At 53.4% G+C, this 15,620-nt stretch overlaps 7 protein-coding genes across 7 annotated transcripts; 4 read left to right on the top strand and 3 right to left on the bottom strand.

Annotated features, from left to right (window-relative positions):
* Positions 1-1,710: 1,710 nt before the first annotated feature.
* Positions 1,711-2,507, top strand: AB675_9222 (LOG family protein; the record flags this gene model as incomplete). The annotated part of the gene is made up of 2 exons (XM_018149737.1): positions 1,711-1,857; positions 1,911-2,507. 2 exons carry the CDS (start codon positions 1,711-1,713, stop codon positions 2,505-2,507), a joined length of 744 nt encoding a protein of 247 aa, XP_018001526.1.
* A 267-nt stretch (positions 2,508-2,774) lies between these two features.
* AB675_9223 (putative proteasome subunit alpha type-6) lies at positions 2,775-3,658 on the bottom strand (the record flags this gene model as incomplete). The annotated part of the gene is made up of 3 exons (XM_018149738.1): positions 2,775-3,410; positions 3,463-3,574; positions 3,621-3,658. 3 exons carry the CDS (start codon positions 3,656-3,658, stop codon positions 2,775-2,777), a joined length of 786 nt encoding a protein of 261 aa, XP_018001532.1.
* A 399-nt stretch (positions 3,659-4,057) lies between these two features.
* Positions 4,058-4,540, top strand: AB675_9224 (Vacuolar protein sorting-associated protein 55; the record flags this gene model as incomplete). Its single annotated transcript, XM_018149739.1, has 3 exons — positions 4,058-4,096; positions 4,129-4,357; positions 4,407-4,540. 3 exons carry the CDS (start codon positions 4,058-4,060, stop codon positions 4,538-4,540), a joined length of 402 nt encoding a protein of 133 aa, XP_018001507.1.
* Positions 4,541-5,104: 564 nt separating this feature from the next.
* On the top strand, positions 5,105-5,681 carry AB675_9225 (Vacuolar protein sorting-associated protein 68; the record flags this gene model as incomplete). Its single annotated transcript, XM_018149740.1, has 2 exons — positions 5,105-5,179; positions 5,259-5,681. 2 exons carry the CDS (start codon positions 5,105-5,107, stop codon positions 5,679-5,681), a joined length of 498 nt encoding a protein of 165 aa, XP_018001698.1.
* A 692-nt stretch (positions 5,682-6,373) lies between these two features.
* AB675_9226 (Hsp70 nucleotide exchange factor fes1) lies at positions 6,374-7,003 on the bottom strand (the record flags this gene model as incomplete). The annotated part of the gene is made up of 1 exon (XM_018149741.1): positions 6,374-7,003. One exon carries the CDS (start codon positions 7,001-7,003, stop codon positions 6,374-6,376), a length of 630 nt encoding a protein of 209 aa, XP_018001714.1.
* Positions 7,004-10,451: 3,448 nt separating this feature from the next.
* Positions 10,452-11,748, bottom strand: AB675_9228 (Homoserine kinase; the record flags this gene model as incomplete). The annotated part of the gene is made up of 5 exons (XM_018149742.1): positions 10,452-10,799; positions 10,930-11,368; positions 11,419-11,590; positions 11,648-11,674; positions 11,724-11,748. The coding sequence occupies 5 exons, from the start codon at positions 11,746-11,748 to the stop codon at positions 10,452-10,454; spliced, it is 1,011 nt and encodes a 336-aa protein (XP_018001622.1).
* A 698-nt stretch (positions 11,749-12,446) lies between these two features.
* On the top strand, positions 12,447-14,834 carry AB675_9229 (Bifunctional purine biosynthetic protein ADE1; the record flags this gene model as incomplete). The annotated part of the gene is made up of 1 exon (XM_018149743.1): positions 12,447-14,834. One exon carries the CDS (start codon positions 12,447-12,449, stop codon positions 14,832-14,834), a length of 2,388 nt encoding a protein of 795 aa, XP_018001674.1.
* Between the last annotated feature and the right edge of the window lie 786 nt (positions 14,835-15,620).

Genomic DNA, 15,620 nt, shown 5'->3' on the forward strand with positions numbered 1-15,620 from the left:
AAAGACACATGTCGGAAGAAGTAGCCTTATGCCGATGACAATACCTATTAAGCTGGCAGATACGAGGACAGAGTGTATGGCAACCACAGCCTACCTGGATAGGGCTAGTCGCGTCATGGAGGGCACGGGAAGTCTGTCTGCAAGTAAGAAGGTGTCATTGTCAAAGGCCTGGGAGCGGACAAGCTGGCAGCAAGGTTTCTGCTTGGATAGAACCTGCTTGGCTTGGGTAGTAGGATCAACACTTAAACGAACAGTCAGAGCGCTGCATGAAAGCCCGCTTTCTGCATACACGGTATGGCGGTAAACGCGGAGGTGCAGGATCTAGCAAGGTTGTTCCTGTCCGATGGGAATCGATGACCCGGTCCGTGACGGGGCTTGCCTTGAAGCTACCAACTTCTGCTGCAACCGAAAATCCATCAATCGATAACTGGCGCTTTGCGTCATGCGAGACCTTGGGGCACAGACTGTCTTCCCAAATAGCATTTCTCAGTCAACAAGCCAAGGTAACACCGTGACTGAAAGAGCTGAAGAAGTTTTCCGCAGCCTGCAGCTCTGAAAAGCTTCTGGGTAAGGACACGACTTTTCTGCAAAGTTCGAAGTTTGTAGCCGCATCAGTGCTTAACCTGCATAGGTCTAGGCCATGATCTATTTCAATATTCAAAGGCCACCACTCCAGCCTCCTTGGGGGAGAAGCCGCGGTCGAAGGTGCCGATTACGCCGGCAAATGGCGAATCGAGGGCAGCGTGGGATTTGGTGAGCGTGCTGCAGCAATCAGTGGGGGCAAGTCAGCCATTTTGCAGAACGGCATAAGGCAAAAGGCCTAAAAGATCATGCTTGCAGCTCGGCAAGGCAGCAGATATCTTCTAGGACCAGCTTCAGCCAGATGTAGCAGGTGGCTCCTACCGAAGCCGTCGATAATGCTGAACGTCGACGCTGTTCTGCAGGCCGAGCGAGGTGAGCGAATAAATAATGCATAGACGCTCTTCGACGTCTCTGGTGGCCAGCTGAACTTAAGACCTGGGGGAGCAGGTCTGGAAGAGCCTCTTGACCTTCCATCTCTGGGCACGTGGACTGGAAAGCGGCCCAAGCACTCCAGCACAGTGTGTACCTGGGTACTCAACCGGACGATCACCTTTGCGCCAATGTCCGGCAGAAGCGGCATGGAAGCTGGACACATTGGCAACTTTAAGGTAATAAGGACCTATCCTTCGAGCTCGTTCTGGTCTAGAAACATTATGGAAGGCTGAGGAAGTGCTCCAGCTTAGGCTGTGCACATGTGGAGGGACACACTCATCACTGGCACGCTCAACGGCCGGAATTCGGGGCTCAAGTGCCCGCCATGCCTGCCAAGACCGATCGCTTCGGGCTTCACCGACGTCACGCATGATTCGTGGGACAGACCAAGTCCAGGAGTCATAACGACGACAAGTCCAACGCGCTTTGTAAGGCCAGAAAGCTCAGCAAAGAGGTCGCTGTGAAGTAACAACTCCAAGTGAACTCGACGGCAAGTCACATTGCCACTGCCTGGAGTACTTTGAATGGGCTTATGACTGGCAGTTTCACGCAAGCGCAGTGTCACAGAAAAGATAAGTACTGCTTGCTCCATCGAAGCTCGTACAACTTTTCCTCTCTCATCTTCTCAATCTTCTGTGGGCTACATTCCTTTCCCCTTTCACGCAACAGCCATAACCAGAGCCAAGACCAACCATCATGTCGAGCAAGGATCCGGTTGTATGCGTCTTCTGCGGATCATCCGCAGGAAACAGACCCGATCATATCGAGTCCGCTCGAGTCCTTGCTAACACGCTAGCTGATGCGAACTACAAGCTCGTCTATGGCGGAGGGACGATGGGTATCGTAAGTGCTAAGAAAACCTGAAACGGACCTAGTGAGACTAATTGAAACCATAGATGGGAGAGGTATCGAAGACGCTGGTGGCTCGCAAGGGACCACAGTCCGTCCATGGAATCATTCCACGAGCCTTGATCCGTACCGAGAAAGATGGCACCCTTCGCAATGGTGAAGCCCAGGAGGTGAAGCCCAAGGTCGAACGATCCATGACCAACGAAGAGCTACAACAGATCACATCCAACACATCAGATACAGACCCAGACAAGAAGATCGTACCGGAAAGTGAATTTGGGTCAACGACTATCGTACCGGATATGCATACTCGCAAACGCATGATGGCTACTTGTGTCGAGGCCGGAGGGCCTGGCTCTGGTTTCGTGGCTCTTGCTGGCGGGTACGGCACCTTGGAGGAAGTCATGGAGATGGTCACATGGAATCAGCTGGGCATCCACCAACTCCCAGTCATCCTCGTCAATGTGGACGGCTACTGGGACGGGTTGCTGGCATGGGTGAGGAACAGCATTCGCGAAGGCTTTGTCGGAGAAAGCAACGCGAATATCCTGGTGGAGGTCAAGCGTGCAGAGGATGTCGTGGAAGCGCTCAGAGACTACAAGGTTGCCGAAGGCAGATTCAAGCTCGATTGGTCGCGGACCTAATCATGCCGATACTGCGACACATTGTACACTGACCAGGGACTGGTTGTGCATGTATGAATCGAAGTGCTATGCTTGGCCTACGGAGTTCGGCGGGTGAACGCAATCCGGCATGAAGTCATACTAGAAACACGTTGGAGGGCATAGAACGCTTATAGAAGCATGACATTAGAATGATGACGATGGAGTCCTTCCTGAATGGCTCTTGGATGAACGCCTACACGCCTGCTTCTATGCGATGCTTTGCTGACTAGTGTTTAGAGATGGCACTCATGAGTCCGTCTCCATTGCATCTGTGCCGCCTTCACCTTGTGACTCGAGGTTCGCCTCGAGCAGCGGTTGTATCTCCTGCCCGTCGTAGAGCTTGAACTTCTGTAACCTCGGCTTTCCCTTCGGACCATCTTCGAACCCGATGATGGCAAGACTGGTGTTGTCGACTGTCAGCTCCTTGTCCTGTGCCAGACTCTCCTTCAAAGCCAGCAAAGCATGCTTGATGAGCTCTTCTCTTGTGCAATCCGCAAACTCATCAAGGTGTCGCTCAAGATACGTCCTCGCCATCTGACTTCGGGCACCTATTGCGCAGGCCAACATTTCTTGGGTCATGCCGGAGGGTGAAAACTCGAACAGATGTGGCCCCAATTCATCTGCACCAGCGACTAGTAGTCCCACGCCGTATGGCCGCTTTCCGTAGTGTTGTGTATTTGTCTGTGCCCGGTCACCGATCATGTTGACTATTCGCTCGACTGGAATCGCTCGGCCGTATGTCATCTTTGACGAAAGGGATTGCTGCTTCATGAAATTCGACAGGACACGTGCATCAGATGCAAGACCGGCCAGAGCGACTCCGAGGTGATCATCGACGCCTACGATCTTCTTCTGATATGATGACAGCTCTTCCGCATTTCTCTGAACGGCACGTTAGTGACAAAGCCTGGGCTATACACCATGCTGCACCGACCTTCAGCGCTGTGAGAACGACATGCTTCTTGCTGGTCAGACCGACTACGACCGAGCCCTGCTTGACGGCCTCTTGCGCATATTCGACCTGGAATATTCGTCCCTGAGGCGAACTACAAATGTCAGTCGTTTGATTCGCAAGACTCTGAAGTGCCTTACAATGTGACCGAGTCGTTGTCGTAGTTATTGCGAAACATGACGGCAATAACAACGCCGACTTTGTCGAAGGACGATCTTATGTCGCTCGAGGAAGATGTCTGAAGGATGGCAGAGCAGCGATTGAATAGCAGGCAAGCAGTGACTTGCGTCGCGACGTGTAGTAGGGCCCACCTTAGTCACTTACAGCAACTTAGCCGAGCACTCCAGCCACTGAACTTGAACTTGAAGTGCAGCAGCCCTCCGGGAAGCATTGAGTCTCGAGCATGCCTTCCTACCCAGCGGCAGTCACGATCTCGAGAACGGTAAACCTATACGCAATCGCCTCGTCGCTCGCAAGGTGACATATACTGGATCACGAACATCCGTCTTTGCTACCACCACGTCTCGTCAAACCCCGGGACCGGCTTCGCTGCTGAGCAGCCATATAGGCTTCCGCGATGGCGGCAGGTCTGAAGACTATCATTGCGCTCTCCTTTGTGAGTCAAGCACGACTTTGAAGCTATACTAGCTAAAACCAGCACCAGGTCCTGGCGATAGCTTCCTGCTCGTCATTCTATCCGCAGCCCTCTTTCACAACTACCTCACGCTTCTAGTGGTCGCAACCTATGTACTTGCGCCTGTGCCAAACTGGATCTGTGGAAGATGCGCCAACCCAGATGACTTCATGGAGAGCGCTGGCAACGCTGTAATAGACTTCGGAAGGTTCTGTACGGGCTTCTTGGTGGTAATGGGCATCGGTAAGTCTGCGAAAGATGGTCTATATTCTACATTGCTGACATGGTTAAGCATTGCCCGTGCTCCTCGCACATACGGAACTGATACAACTGCCAGCCATGGTCATGTCCATTGTGGGCGGCTTGCTGATCTACGGCACCATCATAAGCTTCTCCCGCTTCTTTCGCGAAGAGCAAGACTTTTGAGGCTCTCTTGCCAGTTTGGGGGCTGACAGATCCGCAGAGATGACTCAAACGCGATCTAGCCGACCTTCAGACGGTCTCAGCATTGCAAAGCCGTTGTGTGAAGACACCACTGCGGCAGGCGCACAAGGTGTATTATGATGCTAGCGATGTACTTATATCGAGAAGTCCTTCGAATTATTTGAGTGTCTTGCTCCAGCTGCGGATGGGTCAGTGACTGAAGCCGTTCTGGCCCTTCGCTGCCGTTACAGCACATATAACCGTGTCATCGCTGCTGCTATGGCTCAATTGTCCGCAGCACTTCATAGCCTAGAGCGCGTGCTACCTCACTGTCATCGTCGCGAACAAGCCGATTGGCTGGAAGCGCTACATGTGGGGCCCAGCCACTTCTCCTACTACGCAAGTGCCTGAACGACATATGTGCAACTGCTAGGCTATCGTCCCAGACTGCACCTCTCACGCCCAGAACGCTCATAACAGCCCTCAGTTCCAGATCAGTAGCAGTCTCGATCTTTCCTCCATTTTGTCGACCACCAGCGATCACCTTGTCGACCCCAGCGACCCAGTATGGAAAGCTCGAATCGCCTCTTCCGCTTCCCTAAGCCAGCCTGGCTGAACAGCCCAAACACACGCACAGCAGGCGTCTACTGCTCAGGCGCTCTGGCAAGACCGCGCTCCAGACAATTAGCGCACTGCATGTATACTGACCGGTCCATCGCAGTTCTCGCTCGGCTTCTTCTTCTTCCTCGACGCCGCCGTCTTCTCGAAATCCATCTTGAATGGGTCCGATGTGCACATCAACTTCGTGGATTGGATCCCACTGATCTGCTCAGCACTCGGCATGCTGGTGATCAATTCGATCGAGAAGTCACGACTGTCAGCGGATAGCTTCTCTTACTCAGGCGACGGCGTGGCATGGAAAGCGAAGACCGTGCTCTTTCTCGGGTTCGCGCTGCTTGCGGGAGGGCTTGCAGGCAGCGTCTGCGTACTAGTACTGAAGTATCTGGTGCAGGATCTGGAAACAGGAACCATGTGGATGGGCGTGGCGAATGTGCTGGGCAATGGGCTGGTCATGCTGAGCAGTGTGGTGCTGTGGGTCAGCCAGAATATGGAGGATGATTATACCTACAACCTGCAGCTGTGAGGGAACTGGAAAGGCATGCAAGGCGAGCACTGTGGCGAACACATCACATCTGGTCAAGAGCCGATTTAGGCCTGTATCTTGTTCAGTAGGGCAACAACCACAACCTCGTGGATTTACCTCTTGCCTCCCCTTTGAATGGCCGTCTCGGGAGCATTCCGGAGGAGGGCTGCAACGGAAATGTTTAAACAGGTGGGGACGGCATTGAATTTGCCTGTCAATATGCTACGACTCGCGCTCCCTCGTCTATCATTCAGACCTGATGACATGTCGCCTGTGACTGTCTCTTGGAACCGGCCACCAACGGCTTCGCAGAGATGTCGAAGCAATTCCCATTGACATGTTCGATGTCTTCGGCCGCCGCGAGCTTCATGCAGGCCCAAAAAAGCGGCTCTGGCCGACCAGCTGAAGGGCAGAAGATCAGATGGGATACACTCCATCTGGATCAAGCCCTTGTTGATCGGTACTGCAGTAACGCAATAACGCCCAAGCCAGCAAGATGATTAGCCGGAGCCATCGAGCGATCTTCTGGCTGAGCCGATATAGCCACACATGGAGGGCACTTTTTTGGCCAGTTGCTTACTCGGACTGGCCTTCCCGCGCGCTCAATTCATATCATGTTGGCATCAGTCACAAGCATTGCTGTCCGATGCCATCTGCGGTCGCTGGGCATGAATTAAAGACTCCTCGCTGCTTCATTTCTCTCTCAGCTTGGCCATGATCGCGTCGATTGTATCCATATCTGTCGCGGAAACCTGGTCTGCGCCAACGATCTCTTTCGGTAGGTTCTTGACAGCTTCGTTCATGGCTGGCTGGTAATTTCGCACACTTGAGCTAAGAGCGTAGATAGCCTTCCTCCTCGCTGCCTTGTCGCTATCGTTCACTGCAGCCTTGCAGAGCTTCGGCACACCGTTCATTGCCAGTAATCTCTCCTGCGACTTGAGGTTGTTCTGAACAGCCGTCCCGATACACCACCCAGCCATCATCCTCAGATCCGCAGACGTGCTGTCGAGTTGGCCCAGCAGAGGCGTCCACAACCCAAGCGGTTCCATGTTGTTTGCGTTGTCGAGATTCTCAACGAGCTGCTCGAAGTTGTCGAATGCGGTCATCTTGGCATCAAGTGAGATCTCTGGGTCATTTGATACGATGATAGTCATGGCTTCTTTCATCAAGTCGGCATCTGAGGGACCGCCCATCAGTGCTCGAAGCGCATCTGCTGAGAGGCTCTTTGGCTCAGTAGCCGGTGCGTTTGGGTCGCGGCCTGCTTCCGAGTTCTCTATGCTCCATTTGAGCAACTCTGCTTGCCCACGGTCAAGGCCTGCCATATGTCTGATCTGTCGTGCGAAAGAGTGGTGATCAGTAGTGTCAGTTGTACTTTTGAGATCTCTCGAATAATCTGTGCTCTTATGGTCTACGATTGCATTCGAAAGGCATATGACACTTCGAGGGTGAAAGTGCAAGATCTTTCAAGTACCTTCTCTCCGATTCTATTGGCTGCCACGCACGATCTGATGTTCGGTCAGCGCAGACCGTACCATGAAATGGCCATTGATGAACTGAGGCAGGTCAGAGCTGTCTCTACTCTGCCGCTTCACGTCTAGAATGGTATGGACGACGAATCTAGCAAGACCAGATCATGAATTGCGCGATGCTGTTCTCCCAAGGCTGAACGAAGTACGAGATGTACGTAGGTGGCGCATAGCCACCCAAGTGTCAAAGAAATGCCCCGCGATGTGGCTGTGCACTTTTCGACGCACAAAGGTGAATAATCATCTTAATTGATGACCCTGTACGAAAGCTTCAGTAGAACTACGCTGCCCACCAGGCACTGGTATACGGCGCAAGGCCACTGGCCCGAATGCACGCAAGACGGCACGATTAGGTCATCCTCCACCCAGTGTTCTGTCTACATTGGCCGCTAGAGCTCACGCAAGCCATATCGGGCGCCGAACGCGATTAATGTGTCCTCAAATAGAACTGATAACACTCAGCTGGATGCCGGAGCGGAAGCGCAGGAACGCAGAGGAGATCGTACGGCCGATCATGAGTTTTGTCGGTCTTGGTGCGCTCTCTGGTCGAGCACAGCCTCTGATCGTCGAAACATATCTGCCTGTGCATCGTAATATATTGCGAAAGCTGGTTGCGCGGCCAGGCCGCCACTCAGTGAATTTCATGTGATAGCACACCCAGCAAATTTCGTGAACCTGTAGCAAATATTTCGAAAACTCATCTGCCTAAGAATACCGACAAGGCTTCAGTTCTTTCCTGCGGTTAGATCTCACCGAAAGGGAGAGTGCGTCCGAGCTTCGAGCAAGTGCTAGGCTGGGAAGTGAAGACTGTCGTTTTCAAAGAACGCGGAAGCCTCTCCAGCCTTCTTGGCGTTTGCCCACCGCTTCAAATCTACTGCGATCTCACCAACCCTCCGTCACATCCACTCGTACTTTCTTGACCCCATCTACCTCAAATTCCTCCCGGCCACCGCCCACTCTGGTCGACTTCAACGAAGCAGCGACCTCCAGAATATTCGCAAAATCAGCCCGCTAATCTCGTCTACTCTTTGGACACCCCTCAGTCACCATGGAAGGTACGAGCTTCTTACCACCCGAAGCGCAGAAGCGATGCTGAATCGTCTGGCATGCGTGCTTTCTGAGCTCTCGCTAACGGCCTCATAGAAGAAGTTGCCGCCCTCGTCATTGACAATGGGTAAGACGATGTCCTCCCTTCGAAAGCGAATGCCCGAGCTTCCGCCTGCGCCCCTCGCTCAGACCGCAGATGGACCCGTACAACAGGACTGCTGTGTCTCAAGGGCTTTTGTATGATGCTCATATGACAGAACAATGCTGACCAGATTCTCGATAGCTCCGGTATGTGCAAAGCCGGTTTCGCCGGTGATGATGCTCCCAGAGCTGTCTTTCGTAAGTACCCCACCACGTCACCGTCAACTGCACGAGCTCATATTCGCAAGCCTCCATCGTCGGCCGCCCGCGTCATCACGGTATCATGATCGGTATGGGTCAGAAGGACTCCTACGTTGGCGACGAGGCTCAGTCAAAGCGTGGTATCCTTACCTTGAGATACCCCATTGAGCATGGTGTTGTCACGAATTGGGACGATATGGAGAAGATCTGGCATCACACATTCTACAACGAACTGCGTGTGGCTCCCGAGGAGCACCCAGTCCTGCTCACAGAAGCTCCCATCAACCCGAAGTCCAACCGCGAGAAGATGACGCAGATCGTTTTCGAGACGTTCAACGCACCAGCGTTCTACGTCTCCATCCAGGCTGTCCTTTCCCTGTACGCCTCCGGTCGTACTACCGGTATCGTTCTCGACTCTGGCGACGGTGTCACCCACGTTGTCCCCATCTACGAGGGTTTCGCACTTCCTCACGCCATCTCTCGTGTGGATATGGCTGGTCGCGACCTGACAGACTATCTCATGAAGATCTTGGCTGAGCGCGGCTACACCTTCTCGACTACCGCCGAGCGTGAAATCGTCCGCGATATCAAGGAGAAGCTTTGCTACGTTGCTCTCGACTTCGAGCAGGAGATCCAGACCGCCTCGCAAAGCTCTTCACTCGAGAAGTCCTACGAACTGCCTGACGGCCAGGTCATTACTATTGGTAACGAGCGATTCCGAGCTCCCGAAGCTCTCTTCCAGCCTTCTGTCCTCGGTCTCGAATCTGGCGGTATCCATGTCACCACATTCAACTCTATCATGAAGTGCGATGTCGATGTCCGTAAAGATCTGTATGGCAACATTGTCATGGTAAGTCGAATGTCCTCGAGGCTATCGCGCATTGCTAACTCTGCTAGTCTGGTGGCACCACCATGTACCCCGGTATCTCCGACCGCATGCAGAAGGAAATCACTGCCCTTGCCCCATCATCAATGAAGGTCAAGATCATCGCACCCCCCGAGCGCAAGTACTCTGTCTGGATCGGTGGCTCCATCTTGGCCTCGCTCTCGACCTTCCAACAGATGTGGATCTCCAAGCAGGAATACGACGAGTCCGGGCCTTCCATTGTCCACCGCAAGTGCTTCTAAGTGTTCACAGCGTCATTTCCCGACCTCATCCCTCAACCAACGATTACCAATCTATCAGCGAAGCTCTGAGACCAGAGACAATGTTATGAAGACTTGACGAGAAACAATGAAAAGTGGTGCATAGATTTCATGTCGGACTGCGGGAGTCGTGAGAGCGGCGAGGTCAACGTATTGCAGGACCATGAAGTTAGCGTCAAGATTCAAGCAGACCTCTTGAACGATCGAGGCTTCTTCAATTCGCGAGTATGCAGCCGTATGTATCAATGAGAAGACTGCATCTTCAGGAACATTTGCTAGAAAGCAACAGATCGAACACTCTTCGTAGGCCCCCAACGCCAATGCCAATGCGAACAGATGGTTCCGGTCCGCGTAGACCACAGGCTCAAAAGCCATGCTTCCAACCTTTGATCGACACAGGCTTTGTGAGGATCCGGCCCTCACTTTACTCTCATCCGCTATCACACCTTCGCTCCTGCCGGAATAGCTCAGCTCTCAGTCCGGCTAGCGCTATTCGTTCTAGGTCGATCGAGGCTCCCTAGAATCAGTAAGCAGCAGGAACGATCGATACGATCATGGCCGCACTTGAGCAGTACAGTATTTTCTTCATCATGTATTCAGTGTCGTCCATTGCCAGCCTCCAATCACACTCAATCCCTGGCCAAGCAGAGCCACGCAAAAAGCATTGCTTTAGGCATTGGCCACCGCCCATCTGCCAATGCTTCCCGGCCTACACCTCTACAACAGTAGCCCCATCCTCCGCCGGCTCCAACAACTTCCACTCACACTTGATCCCACCTTCTTTCTCAAACATTGCAATCGCCGCCTTTGCGATCTCCTCGAAGTTCTCCGTGGCCAATGCTAATATCGTCGGTCCAGCTCCGGATAGACAGATTCCGCAGAGACCCTTGTGAGTTGAGGGCGTGATCTTGCTGATGATGGCGGGGAGGGCAGGGATCAGGGAGGCGCGGTAGGGCTGGTGGATCTTGTCTTGCATGGCGGAGTAGATAAGATTGGGGTTGGGTGGGGAGTCGGAGAGGACTGTGGTGAGGAGGGCGAGGCGTTGGAGGTTGAAGATCTGTGATTTGAGTAAATAGGCGGTTCAGTCGGGTGCAGGGGGAGGGCGATAAGAGCATGGATTGCTGGTGGTGTATATGTTTGCTTCCGAGCGATGACTGGCATCGGCCGAGACGGCTGGAATGACTCACCATGTCTTGCCGTGTATAGGTCTTAGGCAGCACTTCTCTTGCCCTTGCCGTGCTGACCTCGAAGTCCGGGATAATAGCAATGGCCTTGAGCTCCTTGTTCCAGACAAATCGTCTGAAATGTCCGATGTTTTCAGGCGGGATCGGCGGTCGTAGACCTGTATCTACACCGCCAGCTGGCTGTGGCAGCACTTCACTTAGGGGCACCTCGATACGAGCCATATCATCTGGATTCAGCTCGTTGAGATACGTGCCCACGAAACCGCCATATAATGCTGCGGCAACATTGTCTGGATGTCGCTCGACCATGAGAATGAAGTCCAGCACTCGTTCTTTGGGCAGGTTCAGCTTGCCCAGGAGGTTTCCTAGAAGGGCACCAGCCACAACGGCAGCTCCTGATGAGCCAGACCTCGACCTAGCGGGATAGGATTTTTGATGTGTACTGTGGTTCCTTCAGGGAAGTGGTGTTGGTTGTGACATCGTAACACGTACAAGGCTGTGCGGGTGATGAGATTGTTCTCCGGGTCCAAGTCAATGCCTTCGGGAGACACTCCCTCGTAGGACAGTTTGCAATTGAGTGGTGTTGGTGGCTGGGAAGGGTCATTGCCGACGTCCAGCTCAAGGTACATGTTGAGTGCAAGGCCGATGACATCGAAGCCAGGGCCTGGTTAGGACTGTTAGTCCAAGATGGATCAGTCTTGACAGCTTGATGGGTTCCTACCAATGTTGGCCGAAGAGCATGGCACCTCTGTCACAGCTGTTAGCGCAATGAATATCCCGCACTAAAAGTGTCGTACTGATTTTATGCGTAAATTTCGACATCTTGACTGCAGTGATGGTAGCAAGGCAGCCCTGCTGACTTGGGCCAGGTATGGTTCTGGACTTGCCAAGAACTGGCCTCAAGAAGGGGAGCCGCGAGCCCTAGACGAGTTCCCCGAGGATGAGCTACCCACACGTCAGCTTGTGTGAGCTTCTGACCGCCAACGAGCCTCAAGCTGTCCCCTCAGATGCTTGAGTTGTAGTTCATGGTCCTCGCAGCTGGACGGGGACAGCAAAAGTGCGGAGAAGAGTCACAACAACGAGACCGGAATGAACCGCGAAGCTTGGCGAAATTTTGTCCAGAATTTTGAATTTTCTCAAACCACATGAGCGACTTCCAGCATAATCGCGAAGACAGATAGATCACTGACTCTTCCGTCGAGAAGGCAACAAGCTATCGCATCTTCCGCCAACTATCGAAGCAAAGTGCTCTGGTGCGCAGTGGAGGGCAATTCGAAAGGGACTGGAGCATATTTATGCACAAGGCTCGCGCCCCTTGCGGTCTGTACTCCCACCCACACCAAATAACAGCAAATCCATTCAGCACACATCAAACCCACATGGCTCATAACCAGCTGTAGACCGGACACCGTACTTCACGCTCCATCCGGACTTAGGCTGTTGTAACATCAAGTTGCTTGATATTGCGCTGTTGGGCCTCTTCACCAGGGTTACCTACTGGACGTCCACAGATCCGCAACATGGTGGAGCGATTGCGCATCCTCGTTGTCGGCTCCGGCGGCCGCGAGCATGCCTTTGCATGGAAGCTTGCTCAATCGCCCCTGGTGGATCAGGTTCACGTCGCTCCCGGTAATGGTGGCATCGCCAATGCTGAGTCTCCCATAGTAAACGTGCCAAACATATCGGTGGACGACTATCCTGGACTTGTCGCATACTCTCGTAAGATGGGTCTCAATCTGGCCGTCATTGGACCTGAAGCACCACTGGTTGGAGGCATCGAAGGGTTCTTTCGAGCGGCAGGCATTCGCTGCTTTGGACCAAGCAAGGCTGCAGCGATTATGGAGGGCAGCAAAGCATTCTCAAAGGACTTCATGCAGCGTCATGGAATTCCAACAGCAGCATTCCGAAACTTCGACGACTATGATGCAGCGACACAGTATCTCGACAGCGTAAAGCACAACGTGGTGATCAAGGCGGATGGCTTGGCTGCTGGGAAGGGTGTGATCATCCCTATGTCGAAACAGGAAGCACACGATGCACTGAAGAAGATCATGGTTGCGAAGGACTTTGGCTCGGCGGGCGCACAGGTCGTCATCGAGGAGTTCCTGGAGGGCGACGAGCTCAGCATACTAACATTTAGCGACGGCTATACTATCAGATCTTTGCCGCCAGCACAGGACCACAAGCGAGTCGGCGACGGCGACACAGGGCCCAACACTGGCGGTATGGGCTGCTATGCGCCAACAACGGTCGCCAGCAAGGAGCTGATCCAACAGATCGACCGCGAGATCGTGCAGCCAACTATTGACTCGATGCGAAGAGATGGCATGCCATTCGTTGGCATCTTGTTCACAGGGATCATGCTCACTAAGAACGGACCGAAAGTGCTCGAGTACAATGTTCGAGGCGGTGATCCAGAGACACAAACGCTCCTGCCTCTTCTCAGCGATGACACGGACTTGGCGAAAGTCATGCTCGCGTGCACAGAGCATTGGCTTGACGGAGTGGAGATGCACATCAAGCCGGAATTTGCGACGACCGTAGTGGCGTGCGCCGAGGGCTACCCAGGCAGCTACGCCAAAAACAGGCCGATCACACTGCAAAAGACGCCCGCCGATACCATCATCTTCCACGCCGGTACTTCTCTTGCGGACAAGGGGAAGCTGCTCTCGACAGGTGGCAGAGTCATTGCAGCGACAGCTACCGCCGCCACACTTGAGGATGCTGTGAAGAAAGCGTATGAAGGTATGGCCACCATCAAATTCGAGGGCATGCACTTCCGGAAAGATATCGCACATCGCGCATTCAGACAGAAGAATGAGTTGCAGAAGGAGGACGAACCTCTTACATATGCCGCTGCAGGTGTCAGCATTGAAGCAGGCAACTCACTGGTTGAGAAGATCAAGAAGGACGTGAAGTCCACAAAACGACCTGGTGCTGATGCCGACCTGGGCGGATTTGGCGGTCTGTTTGACCTTGCGGCAGCTGGCTTCCACGAGAAGTCACCTACGATTGTGGTGGCTACGGATGGTGTGGGTACGAAGCTAAAGATCGCTCATGCCATGGAGAAGCACGACACTGTTGGCATTGATCTCGTCGCTATGAATGTGAACGATCTGGTTGTTCAGGGAGCAGAGCCACTTGTGTTTGTGGACTGCTATACCTGCAGCATCTTGGACGTGGCAGTGGCGGCTGATGTCGTGGGCGGTGTGGCACAGGGATGTCGGATATCAAAATGCGTCCTGGCGGGAGGTGAGACTGCCGAGATGCCAGGACTGCTAAATGGCAATGAGTACGACGTCACGGGAACCGCGGTGGGCGCAATCGATCTCTCGAATACAAAGCTCCTCCCGGATAAGGACAGCATGGTCGAGGGAGATGTCCTGCTTGGTCTGGCATCAAATGGCGTGCACTCCAATGGCTTCTCGCTAATCAGAAGAATTCTGGACCGCAAACATCTGGCGCTCTCGGAAGTAGCACCCTGGAATGCGGAGGAGACTGTGGGCAACTCGTTACTGACCCCAACGAGAATATACGTGGTGCCACTGTTGAACGTATTGAAGAAGGATCTGATCAAAGGCATGGCGCACATCACGGGCGGCGGCCTGGTCGAGAATGTACCACGAATGCTCCCAGACTCACTTACAGCAGAAATCGACGTCTCAACGTGGGAACGGCCGAAGGTCTTCGATTGGCTTCAGGCAGCTGGCAAGGTCAGCAATGAGGAGATGGGTAAGACTTTCAACAATGGTGTCGGCATGGTGCTTGTGGTCTCGAATGTAGCGTCGGGCGAGGTGAAGAAGCTCCTTGAGGAGCAAGGCGAGGTGGTGTACAAGATTGGCACGCTGGTCAGTAGAACCGAAGCGGGATGTACTCTGAGAGGCACGGAGGCATGGGCATCTTCGTAGAAGGCTTGCTATAAGAGAAGTAGTTCTCAAAGATGAAACCATAGATGTTGGCACAGCTTGCACCTGTGGCACATGCCATGTTCTGATGACGAATGTGATGATTGCGGACGTACGAAGGATCGCCAACGCTCATGGTTCATGTCGAGCCGTTCGAGGGACGCCGGTGCAGTGCGTGATGTCTTATGGCTGGGCCCGTTCCCTACCAGTAGTAAATAGCCCCGAATGGAATAGAATCCAGAGTCAGTCATTCACTGTCGAGAAGCAGGAAGATCGCTACAAGCCCCTGGCCTAGCAGATAAGAGTCGTGCAGGATGCCGGGCAAGCAAGATGGTCCCGAAACAGCCCTTCGCACAGAGGCAAATTCTCACAGTCCCTTGTCAGAGTTCCATTTTGAAAAAGCTATCAATGGTTGATGGACCTCGAACGTGGCTCGGATTGAAAACTATTTTATTGTTCGTCACCAGCGGCGTAGCAAACAGAGCATTACGGGTTGTCCTTGTTAGGGTCGACCACACAATGGTGTCTGGAGCCAGCACAAGCCCTTGCGAGCGCTTCGACGTAAGTGCTAGGTTGTCGTCATTGCCAAATCGTTCTTGTCGTGAGACCCTCGCGCCAACCCATCACTCGCGAGCAGATAAGAGTGTATCGTGAACATAGTCGGTAGGCGCACGATAAGTCTTCCCTGCTTCGAACCACGCTTCACGAACCAAGCAAAAACTGAGCGGGAAAGATCGAAGGAGCCACCAGCTCGTAGAGGAGTGTCACGGGTCCATCTTCTGACATGCC

Source organism: Cyphellophora attinorum, assembly GCF_001299255.1.
Source record: "Cyphellophora attinorum strain CBS 131958 chromosome Unknown Contig9, whole genome shotgun sequence".
NCBI classification, from domain to species: domain Eukaryota; kingdom Fungi; phylum Ascomycota; class Eurotiomycetes; order Chaetothyriales; family Cyphellophoraceae; genus Cyphellophora; species Cyphellophora attinorum.